Source organism: Carassius gibelio, chromosome B23, assembly GCF_023724105.1.
Source record: "Carassius gibelio isolate Cgi1373 ecotype wild population from Czech Republic chromosome B23, carGib1.2-hapl.c, whole genome shotgun sequence".
NCBI lineage: Eukaryota > Metazoa > Chordata > Actinopteri > Cypriniformes > Cyprinidae > Carassius > Carassius gibelio.
The window spans coordinates 13,634,634-13,654,262 of record NC_068418.1 but is presented as its reverse complement, the minus strand read 5'-3'; the positions used below and the strand labels follow the sequence as shown (position 1 = coordinate 13,654,262).

The window sequence follows — 19,629 nt, the reverse complement described above, 5'->3', positions numbered from 1 at the left end:
ACCCGAATTTCCAGTTTCTGAATCTGTTTCTTTCCCCCCTTCAGCGCAGTCTGCTCGGCCTCATCCAGACGTATCTGCAGGTCTTTAACCGTCTGCTCCATGTTCCTCTTCATCCTCTCCAGGTGGCTGCTGGTGTCCTGTTCCTTCTTCAGTTCTTCTGCCATCATGGCTGCCTAATGAGGGGGAAATTCAGTTAAATGCTGTACTATCAAACGGCAAAAATTCTTCTGGAACCAACGCAGATGAAAAAGTGGGCAGGCACTAATGCACACTATTGTTGTTCCGGTAGGATCTTACATCAGTTATGGCCTTCTTCGCCTTCTCTTCAGCATTACGACACTCCTGCAGAGCATCGTCCACCTCGCCAGACAGTGAGGACAGATCACTCTCTAACTTCTTCTTGTGGTTCAACACTACCGTGTTCTGTAGAGGTCAGTGGATTGACAGGTGAGATTGGCATGTTTAATTATAGCATTAATGATTAATGATAGTCACCACTGATTAGCTACTACTAAAAACGTTTTTGTATTGTGAAAAGCGCTATACAAATAAACGTGAGTTAAACTGAGTGAGACTTGCCTGAGCGTGCAGCAGGTTCACTCTCTCAGTGGACTCCAGAAGCTCGTGCTCAGCGACTCGACGCATGCGGTCGGTTTGCTCCACCACTCCACGCAGCTCCTCCAACTCTGCTGTAAGCAGGGTGTTTCTTCTTTCTGTGAGCGTCATCTGCTCCTTCAGGTCCTCACACTGATGTATAGACTCATCTAACTCTAACTGCAGGTCCTGAGAAGACAAACCAATTGCACTCGATAAAAGAGCACTAACATGCTTAATTGAAATGATTATTTCTATAACGATTTCATTGTGAGGGATACAAATCAATAGGCATGAATTGATATTAAGATATTGGTAGATACAGATAAGCTGGTAATTGTTTTCATATTAAGTGTATGTTTAAAATGTAAAATTCAATGAAATGAGCATGGACAATGAAATATTCAATATCAATGGATAATGATTATTGAAAAAACCACTATATTATGCATCCCTAAAGATTATCTCCAGTGTCAGTTTAAGGTTGAGTTCTTCCATATAGCTGATGATCTTTTTAACCTGCATATTGATGCAACCAGTCCTTCTGTCTCACCTTGATTTGAAGCTGTAGGTTGCGCACCATTTTCTGAGACTCCACAGCTTGTCTGTTTGCATGGTTCAGATGGATCTCCATCTCATTCATGTCTCCCTCCATCTTTTTCTTGACCCTGACTGCTTCATTACGTGCCCTGATCTCTGCATCCAGTGTGGTCTGCATGGTGTCCAGAGTCCGCTGATGGTTTCGACTGCATTGATAAATAGTTTCATGTGACTTAATTATATGCTGGAACTTTAATAGTATGTTTTCTTGTCTTTTTCCCTTACCGGAGATTGTCAATCTCTTCATCTTTCTCTGCAAGTTTCTTTTCAACTTCAGTTCTAGTCTGGCTGAGCTCCAGCTGGATGCGTATGGTCTTGCTTTCTTCATGCTCCAGTGTGCCCTAAATCAGAATTAGATGCACATTAGCTTTTTAGCAAAGTATATAATTCTTAATGTCCGCAGGTGAGCATCGACTGGTATTTCAGCTCATATTCATCACCTCTGCCTCCTCCAGTGCTGCTTGGATGCCGCTCTTCTCGTGGTCCAGCACCTTCTTCATCTGTTCAAGCTCATGGATGGTCTTGTTGCCATGACTAATCTGATCAGTCAAGTCAATAATTTCCTCTGCAAAACAAACATACTGGTTGGGCTCATTTTGAAAATCATTCTTGTCCAAAATCGAATCTTTATATTTCACAAATACGCCCTTTACTGGAGTATATGAACAGTCTTTGTACCCTGCAGGTTCTTGTTCTCCCGTTTGATTGTCTCCAGCTGGTCTAGGGCTTCTTCATAGGAGTTTTTGAGCTTGAAGAGCTCTGTGCTCAGACTACGGGACTCTTTCTGAGTGCTTTCCAGCTCGGCCTGGGTCTCCTCAAACTTCTGCCTCCATTCACACAGGACCTGGACATAGTAATAAGAATATGTGTTAGTAGAAAATAGATATGAACAATGCCTGGTTAAATCAGGTCATCCTGACCTTATCAAAATTGCGCTGCTTTTTGTCCAATGCAACGGCCACAGCATTAGAGCGTTCCAAATCAACCATCAAGTCCTCGATCTCAGTCTGCAGGCGGTGCTTGGTCTTCTCCAGCGAGGCACATTTGGCATTGGAGGCTTCCACTGCCTCCTCAGAACTTTGGAGCCTTGCAATCAGCTTCTTCCTGAAGCAAGACAAATCAGTTTTATGAAATAAATCAGCAATTCACTGACACAAAGCTACACCGACTGAGAGCACAGTGATCTCTTACTTGGCGTCCTCTAGTTCATCTGTCCTCTGAATGGCATCAGTCTCATACTTTGTCCTCCACTGTGCGATCTCGGCGTTGGCTTTAGACAGAGCACGCTGCAGCTCAGATTTGGCCTCCTGCTCCTCCTCAAACTGCTCTCTCAGAAGCTCACAATCATGCCTGGATGACTGTACCGCATGAGCTAAACTGCTCTTTGCCTGGTACATAAACACAAACCCAGTATGATTTGAAATATGATACACTTGAGATGAATATACTGAATATATAAACACTATTGTTTAAAAGTTTGGGGTCAGCAAGATTTGTAATAATCCTTAAGTCTCTTATGCTCACTAAAGCTGCATTTATTTGATCAAAGATACGATAATACAGTAATATTTTAAAATAATATTACAATCAAAAATATATTTTAAATTTTTACTATAATTATTCCTTAAATGCTAAAACTGAATTTTCTGCATCCATAATTTAGGTAATGATACTTCAGAAGTCAGTCTTTAGTGTCACTTTTAATCAGTTTAGTGTGTCCTATTAGAATCAAGGTATTCATTTCTTACCCTCCATCTTGCAGATCCCAAACATTTCATCAGTAGTGTACAAAAATACATCAACTTCTAAAGGCTTTTTCCCCAATGCTTTTTTTGTCCGTCACAATATTGTTATGTTTCCTGTCTTTCTTCAGCAAACATTAAATAATTTCGGTTAGAACTAGCACAAGTGCATCCAGTGTAGTAAAAGTCTGTCTCACTTTGCATTCCTCTTCTAGCTGTTTCTTCAGCTCTTCCATGCTCTGGCTGAGAGCACTCTTTGTCCGTTGCAGTTGCATAACCAAAACCTCTCTTTCTTCCAGTCTGCGACTGACCTCAGCTGTTAACATAAGACCAAAAAGAGAACACAAAGCCTTTAGCAAGTGCCAGTGGATTTTTTTTCTTACATTATTTGAACTCAGTTTTGCCACTTGTTTCTATAAAAAAAGTTTATCTTATTTTCTATTGGAGATTCTATATATTTCTAGCTCCTGATCTTCATTCTCTTTGATAGTGCAGGGCACTGACCGCTCTCTGTCTGGGCCCGTGCTTTTTGAGAGGTGACATCCATCAGCTGTCTCTGGAGTTCCTCCACCTTGGTTTTAGACTCATTCAGCTGGTCTTCATACATCCTGCACATTTTCTCTGTGGTTGCCTGCAAACAACAGTCTTTCTGTTAACTCTCTCATTTGGCATATAACAACCCAGTTCATGTTTTAAACATGAGGTTCATGGATGATAAGACAGTGGCATTACGAGTCTGTCTCAGAAACCAGGTAAAGCACATTGAGATGTCTCACTTTGGCTCTGGAGAGATGTTCAAGGTTAGATGCCAGATCTTCAGACTCCATTCTGATTTCTGCCTTTTCCTTCTCCAGCTTCTGCTTGACCCTCTGTAGGTTGTCCAGTTGCTCCCCTAACTCAGCCACAGTGTCCGCGTGCTTTCTCCTCAACATGGCCATAGTAGTTTCGTGATGCAGTGAGGCTTCTTCCAGATCTCTCCGCATTTTTAGGAAGTCAGCCTCCCGCTTCTTGTTCATCTCGATCTGGGCAGCGGTAGCACCTCCTGCTTCCTCCAGACGTTCACTTAACTCCTCCAGTTCTCTTGATACATCAGCACGCTGCTTGTCCGACTTTAATCGAGCTGCTCTTTCAGCCTCAAGTTCCTCCTCAAGCTCTTCTATTCGTGTCTGTAAAGAGTTTACCACAATACTTTTATAGTAATAACTCAATATGCAAATGCGTGATTTTTGGTCATTAGCCAGATAATTACCTGTAATTCTTTAATTTTTTTCTGCAGTTGCATAACCAAGGCTTGCTCCTCTTCAATCTTTGCACCTATGTGAACCATTTCAAGGTCTTTCCTTCAGAAAAGACCATATACAGACTTCATTAGAGCTCATTTGATCAAACAGCACAGCACAGTGCTTCCATTTGCAACATTAAGACTGCATAATGTCTGTAAAATCTCACTTCTTCAGTCTTTCCTCTAGCTGCTGTTTGCTGTTCTCTAAATCCATGGAGGACTCGATGGAAATCTTTAGATCTCCCTCAAGCTTCCGCTTCACTCGCTCCAGATCCATCCGCACTTTCTTCTCTTGCTCCAAAGATCCCTCTAACTGTTGCAGTTGGGAAAATAATAATAAACATTGAGTTGTGTCTAATCTAATAAGCATTTCATTTGCAATTGTAAATCTGCCCCGTGATAAGGGAGTTACTGATTGTTATGGACTCTTAAAGGGTTAGTTCACCCAAAAATGAAAATAAACCTGTGTTTTACTCACCCTCAAGCCATCCTAGGTGTATATGACTTTCTTCTGTTTATTACGTTTGAAACATGGATATTGTTCTTACAAAAATGCATGGAATGGCTTACAGGGGGCCTGTATTCATGTCCTGGAGCCATGTGAGGCACGTTTTATTATGGATGCGCATATTTATTATTGGACTGTTAAAGAGAAAAACCCACCCACTGCAACAGTGGTTCCCAAACCTGTCCTGGAGTACCCCCAACACTGCAGGGTTGAATCAGATGTGTTTAATTAGGGAGACAAAGAAAATGTGCAGTGTTGGGGGTACTCCAGGACAGGTTTGGGAACCACTGCACTGCAATAATGACGCTTGGAAAAGCCAGGACAATTTTTTATATTAGATTGGATTAGATTTGTCTGAAAGCAGAAAGTCATATACACCTAGGATGGCTCGAGGGTGAGTAAAACACAGGCTTATTTTAAGTTTGTCTCATAGGGTTTAACTGAGACCACTTCATACTCACATCATCCACCTGCTGCTCAAGTTTGATCTTGGCCTTGGACAGCATGTTCACTTTGTTTTCCTCATTCTGCAGGTCTTCCAGAGCCTGCTGATGAGCATCCTGCAGTGCTTTCTTCTCTTTTGTCAGCCTGAGGATGGTTTCATCCAGTACAGCCATTTCCTCCAACAAGTTTTTCACCTTAGATAAGTAAAAAGAAGGTTCTTGTTAAACAGTTCATTAAAGCATCAAATGCAGACAACATTTCGCCATCCTTGAGCGTGTCAGTTACCTTGTTCTCAGTGGCATGTTTTTCCTTCTCTACCTTGGCCAAAGTAATCTCTAGGTCATCCAGGTCTTTCTTCAGTTCAATACACTCATCCTCAAGTTTGCGTTTCTTGGCCAAAATGGTGGCATTAACCTCCTCTTCGTCTTCAAGCCTCTCCATCAGCTCCTTAATTTTCCCCTCCATCTGGATCTTAGACTTGATTAGCAGGTTACAGCGGTCCTCAGCATCGGCCAGGTTATCCTGCTCCTAGGGTCAGAATGCATGATGCATCAAGATATGATCACGAAGACATCATCATGTTAGAAACTATGTGATTCTGATTTGTAACTTGTTGCAGTGCTGTGAATCAACTCTGACACTAACCGCTTGAAGCTGTAGGGAGAGGTCATTTTTCTCTTGCACCAAGGAGACCTGTCTCTCCTCAAACTCCTTCCTCTTCACCTCAGACCTCTCGAGAGTCTCTTTTAGCTTCTGGAACTCCTCCTTCAGTGTCGCCAGCTCCTTCTCTGTAGCTGCGCTCCTCAGCAGGGGTTTGATCTTGAAGAACAGACACATCCACGGCCAGTTCTTGACGGCATGAAAAGCACGGATGTTCCACTGAATGACCATCAGAGCTTCCCTGAGAGAAGATAATGAGACGGTGGATTAATTACATAATGTTGGTTTCAAAACCAACCAAGAAACTCTTAAAAATATCTTGTGGTGGAACCACCTTATAATATAATAGCATTGTTCTTACATCTAAGTGCATGGAATGTATATTAATCAGTTTTCCAAAAAAGTTAAAAAATATATGTTTTATATAAAATTCATATTTCTTAATTAATTAAGTTTTAACTTTTGTTTTCTCTGTATATGTTGATTGCACCACAAACCTTTCTTTAGAAAGAATTTCATGATTTTAAAATGAATTTTTATTATTCATTTTGTTTTTCCGTCCGATATCAGGACAGTTGTAATGCTCTTTTATTTCGACTCATCATCAAATATCAAAATGAATTTCATTTCTTCAAATATGCATCATAGAAGCAGTGTATTAAAGTCACAAAACAGTTTTAAATGAATAGATCTAGAACAAAATGTGAATCATGTCATTGACCCTGGTGCTTGTATTAACAGAGATCTAGGAAGTATCACATAGAACATCAGATGAATACATTGTAAATTTCAACAAAAGATATTATTACAAGCCTAATTGAGGAGTATCAAGATAAAGCCTTTTGTACTTTCTCTAAACTCTTTCAAACTTTGCTCTTTTGTCCAAGAATAAAAGAAGCCCCGTGTATTTTGTAGCCTGCACCTCACACTCCCCGCCCCTTGTTGTTCTAAATTAGCTCAGTATGTCTAGCACCAAATAGGGCCAGGCTGCCACACGCCATTGTTTCGTGTGTTCTATATCAGTAATCCCACCGTGATACTGAACATGCCTAAAGAGTAAATCAATTCCGCATTGCTGAAGCGGCGACACAATCAGGGACAGTCAAAGGTCAGGTAGAAGTTGTTGATTATCTAAAGCTGAACCCATTAATACCCTGTCACCTGGGATGGCATTTCAGCCATTTTCAGCCTGCTTCCAGACATATCCTTTCTGGACAAAAGAGGGTTATTTATAAAAAAGACAGGAGGTGTGACTCTGCTAAGAAACCATGAACAACTGGTATGTGCAGTGTTTGCGGGATACATGACCTACCTCCACACCTGCTTTTGTAAATGCCATTTGGGGTGGAGGGGGTTTAACTGGCTTTTTCTGTAGCGACCGCTCACACACGTACAAAACATACAGACACACGCCGGACACACGCCACGACATAGTCTGCATGCACTTTGGACATTCCTCCCATAGATTTGCAGGCTCACAGGACTGTGCACACTCTCAGCAGTTTTTCACAAGTGCTTATAACGGGCTCAAGTAAGCGAGAGCTGCAAACTGACACTTTCTTTAGTAAGTGAGTAAAAGCAACTATTTGCATTTAGACACTTTCTAACTATTGTCATGATTTGAACCTCCAAACGGCACATACTTCTCTTTCATCATCCTCCTGCGCTCCATCCGCATGAGTTTGCCCCTGCAGAAGGCCTGCAGCAAGGTGAGGATCTCAGACAGACGTTCGTCCCTCATGTCCTCCAGCTGGCCTAGAAGTCCCGCCTTAAAGAAAACCTGAAGAGCACAGATTCACAGGTCAGTGTAGCCTAGGATGAGTTTCAGAGAACTGAAAATACTGAGTTGGAAAAGAGTGAGAGAGAACGAAATAATCAACCTTGCTGTGGCCAAACTTGTACTGCGTGTGGTCGATATCCAGAGACCCAAGCAACTTTTCTACAGCTTTCCTGCTGTCCACATATGTGTCCTCTGGGATGGCCAAAGGGTTCAGGATACGGTAACTGGTAAATCATGAAGGTTTAATCTCATCTTTATTCATCTTAATTATAGGGTTAAGTGCCAATCAGAATTGACTTTTAAATTCCTTTTTTTTCATTAAGCTAGTAAACAAGATACAGAGCTGCAAGTTGAGTTTGAAAAGTAGTAGAATCAAAGACTATAGATACTGTATATAAAGAAGATTCACTCCTATTACTTCTGAATGGGAGAAACTGCAATGCGCAATATGGTGGAATAGTTCCACCTTCTGAATAAAACAGCCAATGGCTGAGTGTTAAGTCATTGCTCTGATTCTCATAAAAACCAGAGACTCACATTTATGGTCTAGATAGGAAAATTATGCTTTTTTAATGCTATTTGAGCGTAAGGAACAACATTTATAGGGTAGTTCATTGAAATTGAAATTTATTTGAAATAAGTAATCAAATTGTGAGTTCAGCAAGCAGTTTTTGAGATTTCAGGATTCCCCCATTCATTTACATAGGACTTGGTCTTGGATGCCCAAAAATAGCTGCCTGGAGGTGTAGCAAATATGGCCGCCGAGTGAACAGATTTTCTTTAAAGGGACTTGGGTAGCATCAAAGATAGATGGGTTAAATTCTATTCATGTCATTCCAGCATTTTCTAGTTCCATGTGTGCTGATGTAATTACAGTTTTGACCCATAAAGAAAAAACGAACCGCTGTTTGAAATCTGCATAGAGAATGCGGTTGGGAAATCCCTTCCTGCAAATGCGGATCCCTTCCAGGACTCCATTGCAGCGAAGCTGGTGCAGAACCAGAAATGGCTCCATCATCCCTATCAGATACAAGAACAAAAACTGAAGACTGATGATGTGTATACGAACGGTTTATGGAGATCTTGTTCTACAACAAATGCATTCATCCTCTGCACTGTGACTTTTTTTGTACCTGGGTTCTTTGTCTCATTGGGGATAATGCATCGTACAAAATGAGGCTGAGTGCTTCTCAAATTAGTCATCAACTTGTTCAAATTCTCCTAGAGTGATAGAGAAGGAAAGATCATTCAACACGCAGTCCATAATGCAACATGCTCAGTGTACTGTTTCTACACCGGTGATGTTAACTACTCTTACCTGCATCTTTCAATCTGTAGCTGGTGAAAGCTGAGCCAGCACAGACTTAAAGTGATGTTCATGGGTCAGATTACCTAAACATCACTGCAAGTCTTAACTGGCTCACTCTCCCAAGACATTTCCAATATCTATATAGTTTGAACATTTGCAGATATTTCAAGAAGTGAAAAGTGGCTTTTCTGGTGCATTTAGATATCATTTGACCCACCTTATGCAGCTGGGACACTGTTTGAAATGATGCCCCTTTCCTCCTCTTCTCTTTGCTCCCTGGCTTTGCTTCTGTACTTGTAAGTATACATGTTAAACACCTCAGTACAATCACGTCCATTGGAATTAACTCTTGAATATCGGTTGTTATAATATGCACCTGAATCCAAGCTGATGAAGTTCTCGAAGAGGGTTGCCATTAACTTGTTTGACGTCCTTTGGAAGATTCCCACCACTGTTTCATTCAGAGGATCTCTGTTTTTGTCGAGCCATCCACTGATGTTATATGGCACCTGACAACATACATGTGCATGTGAATTAATATAACATTTTAAGTGAATTATAGTGATCAAGTTTTGAGTTACCACCATTTTGTCAGTGACCAAGGCACTTAACCTCAGCATGGTCCACACTATCCCTGTTACTTAAATGGTGCCATTCTATGGCGGCAATGCATACTTTAAATTGCTTAACAAATTCCACTGGCTCCAGTTATGTAGCTTATAAAGACTCTTAGCTTATAAGACTAAAGACTGTTGTATGCAGTGGTAAAAATAGCCTTGAAATATGTGTGTAAATATGAAGTTATTTCCACTCACCACTCCGGCGTAGTGCACCAGTTCAAAGTGAGTCTCATATTTGCGTTTTTTGTCTGGCCTTGGTTTCAGGAAGTTGGGAGACTTGCCAAGGTGATTATCATAGAGTTTAGCTTTGAAGCTGCTCTCTGTGGCTTTAGGAAACATGCACTCCTCCTCCAGAATAGACAGTATACCCATTGGCTGCAAACAATGCACGAGTGGTGTAACAGATAGAGTAGCTCAGAGTAATTATCTTACACAGATACACATTCTTTCATGGGATTATATATAAATCTATGTCAACCTTCTCAATGAGATCAATGCAGGCCTGCAGGTCTAATCCGAAGTCTATGAAAGTCCACTCTATGCCTTCGGTCTTGTACTCCTCCTGCTCTAGGATGAACATGTGATGGTTGAAAAACTGCTGCAGTTTCTCATTGGTGAAGTTGATGCACATTTGCTCAAAGTTGTTGAACTGTTCAGGAAAAAAAAGAAGAGAAAGACTTTAAGGTACAATGCGGACTGAATAATAAATAGGGTTTGGTTATATAAGAGTCACTTTCTTTTAGCTATTCCTCTAATTTATACAGGAAACATTATGACTTGGTACATTGCAAAGATACATTAATAACAGGGCCCAAACTATGTACTTCAGTTGCAATAATAACTTCTTGTTGATTCATTTGGTAAATGAATAGTGAGTTCATGAGTGTTTTGAATGATTCATTACAAGGTCTGACTCAAGTCATTTGGCTGTTAATTGGACTAAGTTGTTTGCAATGCATATTTTTGCGTCACTAGCAAGAACCAGTTTATGAAAGTAATTTTTTTTTGAATCACTGCAAGGTGGTGTAGAAGACATTGTCATTTGGTAAAAATCTAGTTTTCTGTCTTTAAGATCCACATGTGACGTGCAGAGAGTCGTAAGCAGTTGGATTGCAGTAATCAGCTGACTTACTTCAAAGATCTCAAAGCCTGCTATGTCCAGCACTCCTATGAAGAACTGACGAGGAAGAGCCGTGTACAGGGTTTTATTGATTCTGCTCACCAGCCATTTAAACATGCGGTCATATGTGGCTTTGGCTAAAGCACCAACAGCATAGGTCACCTGTTATGACACAAAAGCCCAATTACTCTCACTGCAAGACGAAATTATACAGCAGGCGAAGCCAATTCTTCATTACTCGGACCAAACTGACCTGTTCAACTGTCTGTCCTCTGACAATGTACTCATTGCCCACTTTCACTCTGGGGTGAAGCAGTCCCTTTATGAGGTCAGCTGAACTGATCCCCATGAGATAGGAGGCTTTGTCTGCACCTGGTTAAAAAAATACAACGCTTAGCCAAATCAAGACACTAAACCGAAAACACTGACATTGCTTACGATTGCTCTTACTTTCAGTGCCGTCCGCCTCTGCTTGCTCCTCTCTCTGCCGCACTTTGAACTTCATGTTACCGAAGTGCATGATAGCACCAACTATCTTGTAACAGCCATACTTCTCCTCAGGGGTGAACCCAAGGGTGTCCATTGCATGCTAGAGAGGTGAGTGGTTATTCGGTGTTTAATGTGGAATAATTAGTATCTAAGAATCTCTTTACAGGCAGTACTTACATCAGTCGCGAGCAGCTCGTCTCCATCATCCAGGTGGTCCACAGTTGTAACTCCCTGGGAGCAGAAGTGGTAGTCAAAGGGATTTGATGACACCAGCAGCATGTCTGTGATGGAAGATGGAAGAAGTTTGGTTTTTAAGTCACACAGTGCACTGTGGAATGTAATATTGCAGGCATGCAGATTTCTATACTTGGTATAGACTTCAGCTTAAATAGTAGTCATGCTTTAGGGGATTCCTCTGAATACCTTGGAGTTCTGGTTTCCTGTGTGAGAGGATCTGGTAGTAGATGTGGTAGCTTCGCTCTCCGGCTTGCTGAAAAATCACTCTGGATTTCTCCAGAAGGTCTAAATGAAAGAGAATGTGAAACAGAACAGGGTTTGAAGGAAACATGGTATATTTAATCTATTAAAACAGGAATATTTTTTTAGCTCCGCTTACAGATGTCAATGTCAGAAGATGCTAGTTTCCCTGTTGGACCAAAATGGATTCGTATGAATTTGCCCTGTGTTAAAGAGAGCGATGGAAGTGAGACGGAGAACAATACTGAAAGAAAATGAGATGCTGTGCTCCTCTTATGATGTTCACTCACAAAGCGGGATGAGTTGTCATTCCTCAGGGTTTTTGCATTGCCGAACGCTTCCATAGCTGGGTTTGCCTCAATGATCTGATCCTCTAATGTACCCTATTTATGTTGGAAACCAAAAAATTGTGAGTTTTGAATCCAACACCAAAATTATATCTACGAGTAGGACAGAGCAACCAAATGGAAATGAAAATGAAATATTATCCGTCATGATTGAGGGGAAAATAGATGAAGTCTGGGTTTTTTTTTTTCAAAAAGGCAAAGAATGAAAAAGGAGTTTAAAATGTTAAAAGCAAGAGACAAAAAGGAGAGACATTGCGAAAAGGGAAAAGGGCAATGTAAAGAGTGGTATAAAAAGGGTTTATAAAAACATACTGGAACGGGAATACAAAACTAGGGTATCAAAACTTTGAGGGTCACTCTTTATCGGTTAAAAGGATGTCTGTCAGTCCAAAAGGAATAAATAAACATTCAGACATTATTAAAAATCGCCAAAAACAGGATGTAGAGGAGCAAAAATAAAACTCGAAGGGAAACAAAAACAAAGGAAAAGGATGGGTGATGACAAAAAGACAGAAGTGAAGTTTCTGCCCTTACTCCTTTTTTGCCCCCTGCATCGCCAAGAGCAGCTATAATGGCAAAATACTGAATTACACGTTTCGTGTTGACTGTTTTGCCAGCACCGGATTCTCCACTAGGCATGGACAAAATTTATGTGAAATATACAAGAAACAATATTAAATTCAAGATGTGAAGATTAAAGAAGAAAAAAAGAAAACTTTTCAAAATGATAAAAACCCATTTTTTTTTTATACCGCTTCATGATTAAATAATGAACAAAAAGGATTTCAGATCTTTTGGACCTAATAGTTGTCGAATAGAGATGTATTAGGGTAATGGAGGGTCACTTACGTGATAAGCATTGACTGGTTTTCACGATCTACAGGGGAAAAAAAACAGCTCAGATCACTTTAAATGTGCGTTAAAAAACGAAGGCCATTAAATTGAACAATTATGTTTTGATCTACAGTATTCTGAATCAAAATACATGCAACGTATAAGACATGGAAATTGAGATCAAAAGTGAAATGTGTTTCATAACATACTTTTTAACATGTCATTGTAGGCATTGTCTGCTATGGCATAGATGTGAGGGGGAACATCTGTCCGACGCTTTCCCTTATATGCTGCAACCACTTCAGGAGAATAGACGGGAAGCCATTTATACGGGTTAACTGTCACACAAAACAGCCCTGAATATGTCTGCGGACAGACAGAAGCACACGCATTAAGACTGAGACAGACCCGAAATGATCCAAAAGTCTCAAGTTATTCTTAAACCTCTTTTAGTTACAGACAGCTGTTTAGCAGTAAATGATAATGCGGTGTCTCACGTAGATCATCCAGAAACTGTAGCGACGGCTGAGGTTGAAAAGAACAGAGGCCTCGTTGAGGTGCGTAAGCATGGCCATGTCTTCAATCATGTCAAACTTCGGGGGATTCATCTGCTGAATGTCTTCCTCTTTCACCGTTAACATCTGTCAGTATTAGATTAAAGAATTTAATCAACACCTTCTGATATGTTTTTGATTTCCATATTAGATCAAGCATAGTTACTTCAATTAAAAAAAAAATTCATCACTTAAGTCTGCTGAACTTCTCTTTGAGTTGCTAAATACGATATAATACACAGCATTGTTTTGATGTACACTGCAATAAAAAAAGAAATCTGTATATTTTTTTCTATTGTAAAAATACCTTTAAAGATACCTAGATTTGTCTTTGTTTGTTGCATGAAAAAATATATGATTAGATTTTTGCTTAAATAATATATAAGAATAAATAGTTGCCATGAGTTAAAAAAGATTCAAGATTTTCCTCTTAAATCTAGACAAACAGTGATTAAGAATATTATCTTATATAATATGAATATTATCATATATATATATATATATATATATATATATATATATAAGCATTGTCACAGAAAAGAAAAAGAGCAACTATCTTCACTGACCATTCCATCTTTGGTCTCCACCATGACTTTATCTCCATCTGTATCTTTGATCTCCACCTCAATGTAGGCTTCTTTCTCATCTGGAATCCAAACACGTTTCTTCCCTGCACACAGAAGTACAGTATGTGTTTCTTCAGAAATTAACTGTCAGGTAACTAAAAACATTACATACCATGGTAAATTTCCTCTTATGCTTGCTAAATCAATTAAAAATACTACTATTACTATTATTATTGTTGTTGTTGTTATTAGGCTGTGTAGAATATGATGTAGATGTATTTTACATTGCTTTGCATGTAGCTGATGTTGCAAAATATCTTGGAATTGTCAGTATTCTGGTGTTTACATGCATAACACATGCTAATTTCAATGTGTAGCTAACCCATTCATCCAGAATAGGATATTATTTCAAAATCAATTATTTAAATATTTTGAAAGGCTCTATATTGCACCAATAATGTGTGACAGTACCATCAAATGCATGCGACTGAGCAGCGAGTTGTTCCAGGTTGGTTTTACGCAGAAATGTGGCCGCATCTCCAAAATCCCTCAATTCCATAAAGCGGGACATGATTAACGCTTCTGGTCCCGGACCTGCGCTCAAACACCTGTAACGTCGTAGAAACTTTGTTAGAAGAAAGGTTTCTCCACTTTGTTGTGTTTTTCATAGGCATGTGCAGAAAAAAAAACTCTAATCCAAAATCTTGGTAAGTAGGCCTATTTGTGTAAAAAAAAAAATATCGAGAGACTTCTTCAAATTACACGTTTCGTCGCATGCAAAGCACGACGCCCTGTCCAAACAGCGCTGTGGAAACACGTGCATTTGAATACTAACCTCAGTAATGTCTAAACGGGTTGGCCTCGAAAGAAGTGGCCCGGTCCTCTTTTATTGTTTGCCTCAAGGTCAGAGTTGGAGAGATATGTCAGATATCCCCATGTGTCCGTGTGGGGTCAGCTGCTCATTGGCTGCGCGTCCGTGCGGTCCAACCCCGCGCGTTCACAAAAGGCAAACAGGTTTGAGGAACCGTAATGTAAGGGGTTATTTTTAAAACGACATTGTTGTTGGTTGTGATTTATACACTGTTGTCAAGAGGTTAAATACGTGACCTCTCTATCTCTATAAGTGATGTTATAATTGGCAAAAAAAAGTGATTACAATAAAAATGCAAATCTCTTTGGAGGGGTCAGGCCCTAATTACGACTTGGACCCCTGTAGGACAGTAAAAGATTGGCGAGGGGAAGAAGGTTATTTTGTGCAACGGCGTTTTCCAGACGATATTTCTGTTACAACAGTAGTTAAATTATCGCTAAATTGCCGCGCAAGAAAAGACGCGTTTACTTCTGGTAAAGAAAGTAACAGTATGAACCTAACACGAAGGCAATGTATTTATATTTGTAGTTTTATTAGCATTATAAAACAATTTTGTAGCATAATAGCAATGTAGCATAATACATATAAGTTGCATATCAAATTGTTTATCTATCTATCTATCTATCTATCTATCTATCTATCTATCTATCTATCTATCTATATAAATATAAATATAGATATAAATATTTATACTTATAAAATTATTACTTGCTAAATGTACACATAAACTGCACACCATACAACATGGGCCAATTAGTTCAAAGAACTATCAAGGGATTTTTAAGAGTTGGCTTAAACTGTTATGACAGGATGAAATATGGTATTGGGAAGGGATGAAATCTGTGCTTATAATGGAAGGGCTCCTATTACTAATTTCTGAGATAAGGATTTAACTTCTTATCTAGGAAACTTGGTGCAGTCCATTTCTGTGTGTGTGTTAGAAGGGTATCTGTCTTTGCCTTATTTGACAGACTTGTTGAAAGACTAGTGTTATGTTCAATATAACACACAAGATATGCATGATGTTCATACTCGGTTACTGATACAATCAGATCCTCCTCAGCAAATAGGCGCCTCAGAAGCTGTCGACCTTGAGGGGTAAAGCTGAGATAAGTGTCCTCTAGCAGAGTCCAGAGCACACTATGTAGTCCGAAAATAGAAGAGAATACAACTCCTGTTCGCAATAGCCGGCATTCCGTGCAGAGATAGCCGAGCTGTCTGGCATGGGTTTGTGGTTAAAGAGGCGGTGCTCTGTTTTGTTTCCCTTAGAAATTACTGAGAGTGATCTGCCAGTGGTCAAGCACTGAAAGAGCGTCCACACTATCTCAACCATATAAATACTGTCGGGTACACAGATGCCACCATTTAGGTTTGGTATATTTCATACTTTATGATTTTTCATAAGTGCACAGTAATATTAATTTTTTACTATTTTTAATTATTATATTTATCTTTTTTTGTTTGTTTTTATTGATGGCAGGGGTGATGTTATTAATTTGGCTACTTCACACAGCAATTTCAACTATTATTAGCTCTAACTATACAGAAGTTACTTAAGGGTGAAATATGTTTTTGTAGGAAAATATAACTATTCAATGATGTAATTTATAATTTAATCAAAGCTTGCACCAAAACAATGTGGGCTTCAGACCGATTTATATGTATCCCACAATCATTCATACTTAGATAAATAGAAAATAGTACAAGGATTTGAATCTGTAAATAATTTTGTAATCTATACTTGTTTGGAAAAAACTATTTAATAGAAGGAATCTGACTTTTCAATGCTACACAGGACAGACAGAACTGTTAAAGATAAACTGATTCATTATGACTCAAAATTTCCAATGGTACATAGGACCGAGAGAACAGTTTAAGATGAAATGATTAATTTGAACGAATTAGACTTTACAATGGTACGTAGAACAGAGAAAATCAATTTAAGGTGAACCAGTTTTTCAGACTTTCAGACCAGACTTTCCAACACTACAAAGGACAGGGATGTGATTAAGATGAACTGATTTATTAGAATGAATCCGGCTTTCTAAACATCAGAGGGACAGGAACGTTAAGGTGTACATGTTTGATTATTTCCTCAGTTCAGTGTTTAAAAACTGTGATTTACCTTATAGATAGTTTCTCTCCAACATTCTCCAATTCATTACAACGTCATTTGCCATAAAAGAGTGTCTGACTTGGCACACCTAAACAAAGCTTCCAGGAACCAGGGTTTGAAGTTCGACACATGGTGAGCAGTTGTTACAGATTATCAGCTCTCATCCAGTGGCACAAAACTCGAACACAGAGACTGAAAGGTCAGAGGTGGAGGAGGGTGGTCGCATTCTGTATACCCACACCCAATGGGGGTAAGAAAAATACACATAAACTGCCTCTTAATAAATGTTTTCCTCGTGCCAGTCAAAACATACAGTATCTCCTGGTCTTCTAAATCCTATGTGGGATCTATCCACCAGGCGCAGACATGTGAACCAGATCCCAGCTGAGCAGCGTTCTACTCCCCACAGTTCAGGATTCTGCATTCATTTTTTCCCACTGATCTGCCTCTGACAGTGGCGTAAGACCCTGGCACTCAGCAACCCCCCTGCACCTGTGTGTGTGATTGAGAGCGAGTATGAAGAAAAGGAGAGTTTGGGAAAGCCTAGATGTCCTAATCTCAGGAGAACCAGCCAACACTTCCCCACAAATCAGCAATAATGTAAGCTAATCAGTCTTTTAGCAAGTGGCTCATTGGATGTAGACAACCAGTGCTATTCTCCCCCATCTGGCTCCAACACACGGCTCGTCTGCATTGTGTTAGTTCTCCATTGCTACACCATCAGTCTCACACACACTCAAACACATAACCTAGATATGAGCACCCACAGCTGTCTGCTTATTTTAGGATGGATTTTGACAGCACTATATCTTTCCCACTAAGATCCCCCATAACAATCCCTGACGCCTTCACCAGAACAATGGCCAGCAGCTCACATAAACCTTTTAAACTTAGAAAGCGCTGAGGCTCTAGAATAGCGCAGCCATTCTGGCGCAATCCCCTGCCACACGGTAAGCCCAGAGAGGATGGACAGAGTTAACAAGGCTTTGAGTCAACATTGACTTCAACAATCCTAGATTCCTGATTCCAGTCTGCGGATGCTCAAAGTTTCAGTTACATTGTATAAAATGGATAGATTCGGCTCTGAAATGTGATTGGATGAACCGTGTTTAAAGCCATTGTGAAGCATGCATATACACACACCTGTGGCTGCAAATCAGCACAAAGTTGCTTTGTTGCTTGACCAACAGCCTAATGAATTATTAACTGGTGGAACAATTCAATCTACTAACAATAATTAATATTGATATTAATTAAAATATTTAATTTAAAATAATTTAATTGATTAATTACATTTTTTCATTAAAGTTCTTCAATTCATAATATAATAATTTATTAATGAAAATTCCACAATTTAATTTAATATAATTTAATATAATTTAATATAATTTAAAATAATTTAATTTAATTTAATTTAATCTAATTTAATTTAATTTAATTTAAGGCCCCCCAAAATATCATGGTTAATCCCTGTAATGATTACTGATATAAATTTAAAGTGATTGAAATGAGCAAAACAAGAGCTGTGATGAATGTGACCATTTGCTCACTTTATCTCTCCATCTGTCTCATTGTCTCTTAACGTTCCCAGTATAGTCTTACACTAACATCATTACTATTTAAATAGTACATATAACCTGCAATTAAAATTCTCAGCCCCACTTATGTACACCTGCACATCTCTACATTCATTTACTGTCTCCTACCAATGGCTTGACAGATTGGAATGGGAAGTGAATATGAGTTAATTCAGTCAGTCTCCCATAGATATTGCTATGTGAAACATCTCTTAACAATTCAAAGGCCCAGGGATTGATGGAAACATCCACACGGCTGACTCAGAAAACCCACATTAGCCGTATCAAACACTGCAACAACTGTTGAAAAGTGCACACACACACACACACACACAATAGCACCATATTTACCGCATTTCACAGTTCACCCTTTAGCTTGTATTGAATCTGTAGCTGTGTTTGCTGCAGTCTATTTACCATTGTACTACACAAGTGCTTACTAATGCTGAATAAATGCAGCTATTTTCTGATATTTTAGTTGTTTAAAAATGTTTACATGTGTAAACTTTATTATATTTTCCTATATTATTTTTTAGGGCATCATGATAGCGTGTTCTGTGCCCAACTCGCACAAGAGTTGAGAAGACAAATGATATTTGTTGGAAAAGAAGAAGGGAGTGGTTGTGAAACAGAATATTTCCTCCAGTCATCACCTTGCAATGCACAAGGTCAGAGAGACGGTAGGAACATCAGGGTTTTATTTTGTAAAGCTCCTATAAGGCTGCTGAAGAATCCTGTCAAGTGTTGTATGGCATGGAAGCAGTGTAGTCTTACACTCTTGAGATGTCTGACGCACATTCCCTCAGGGCTGCTACTACAACACTCAGATATTTAGTAGTTTGTTTATGAAATAAATTACTGAAGCTTTCTTGAGGTTAAAACTTTTAAACTTGGATGGATACACAAATACTAGTCTATGAACAGTAACACCCTACAGTAATCATTTTATGTTTAACTACAAGGATTTACAATATAGGATATGTACAAGCATTTCAATGTAAACGAAATAAAAATAAAGTTTTTTGAAGTAAGTTTAAAGTAATTTTTGTTGTCGTGGTTCTCACAGTAATTTTAAAATGGTATGTCTGACACTTGCAATGTTATTTGAGGGCCATAGCAGTTTCACTGGTTCTTTGCAA

The 19,629-nt window shown here is 39.2% G+C and overlaps 1 protein-coding gene across 3 annotated transcripts in view; it reads right to left on the bottom strand.

The window, feature by feature from the left end:
- LOC128011585 (myosin-7) overlaps positions 1-14,884 on the bottom strand; it is a 121,053-nt gene extending 106,169 nt beyond the window's left edge. The window contains exons 1-39 of one of the 3 annotated variants that reach the window (XM_052594160.1): positions 14,762-14,884; positions 14,398-14,534; positions 13,927-14,030; positions 13,304-13,447; positions 13,016-13,172; positions 12,822-12,849; positions 12,507-12,603; positions 11,916-12,008; positions 11,765-11,828; positions 11,572-11,670; positions 11,326-11,429; positions 11,110-11,248; positions 10,913-11,031; positions 10,672-10,821; positions 10,018-10,188; positions 9,735-9,914; positions 9,296-9,428; positions 9,137-9,207; positions 8,744-8,831; positions 8,513-8,630; positions 7,711-7,834; positions 7,474-7,610; positions 5,816-6,071; positions 5,456-5,698; positions 5,188-5,364; positions 4,386-4,531; positions 4,186-4,276; positions 3,713-4,102; positions 3,441-3,567; positions 3,134-3,252; positions 2,386-2,582; positions 2,115-2,298; positions 1,873-2,038; positions 1,635-1,759; positions 1,420-1,535; positions 1,148-1,340; positions 580-783; positions 298-423; positions 3-173 (exon numbers count right to left, since the gene is read on the bottom strand). In XM_052594160.1, coding sequence (XP_052450120.1) covers positions 3-173; positions 298-423; positions 580-783; positions 1,148-1,340; positions 1,420-1,535; positions 1,635-1,759; positions 1,873-2,038; positions 2,115-2,298; positions 2,386-2,582; positions 3,134-3,252; positions 3,441-3,567; positions 3,713-4,102; positions 4,186-4,276; positions 4,386-4,531; positions 5,188-5,364; positions 5,456-5,698; positions 5,816-6,071; positions 7,474-7,610; positions 7,711-7,834; positions 8,513-8,630; positions 8,744-8,831; positions 9,137-9,207; positions 9,296-9,428; positions 9,735-9,914; positions 10,018-10,188; positions 10,672-10,821; positions 10,913-11,031; positions 11,110-11,248; positions 11,326-11,429; positions 11,572-11,670; positions 11,765-11,828; positions 11,916-12,008; positions 12,507-12,603; positions 12,822-12,849; positions 13,016-13,172; positions 13,304-13,447; positions 13,927-14,030; positions 14,398-14,497 — 5,451 coding nt within the window. In that variant the 5' untranslated portion in view covers positions 14,498-14,534; positions 14,762-14,884. Of the gene's footprint in view, positions 1-2; positions 174-297; positions 424-579; positions 784-1,147; positions 1,341-1,419; positions 1,536-1,634; positions 1,760-1,872; positions 2,039-2,114; positions 2,299-2,385; positions 2,583-3,133; positions 3,253-3,440; positions 3,568-3,712; positions 4,103-4,185; positions 4,277-4,385; positions 4,532-5,187; positions 5,365-5,455; positions 5,699-5,815; positions 6,072-7,473; positions 7,611-7,710; positions 7,835-8,512; positions 8,631-8,743; positions 8,832-9,136; positions 9,208-9,295; positions 9,429-9,734; positions 9,915-10,017; positions 10,189-10,671; positions 10,822-10,912; positions 11,032-11,109; positions 11,249-11,325; positions 11,430-11,571; positions 11,671-11,764; positions 11,829-11,915; positions 12,009-12,506; positions 12,604-12,821; positions 12,850-13,015; positions 13,173-13,303; positions 13,448-13,926; positions 14,031-14,397; positions 14,535-14,761 lie in introns of those variants that run through there. The other 2 variants (XM_052594152.1, XM_052594153.1) reach the window with 2 other exon arrangements.
- Between the last annotated feature and the right edge of the window lie 4,745 nt (positions 14,885-19,629).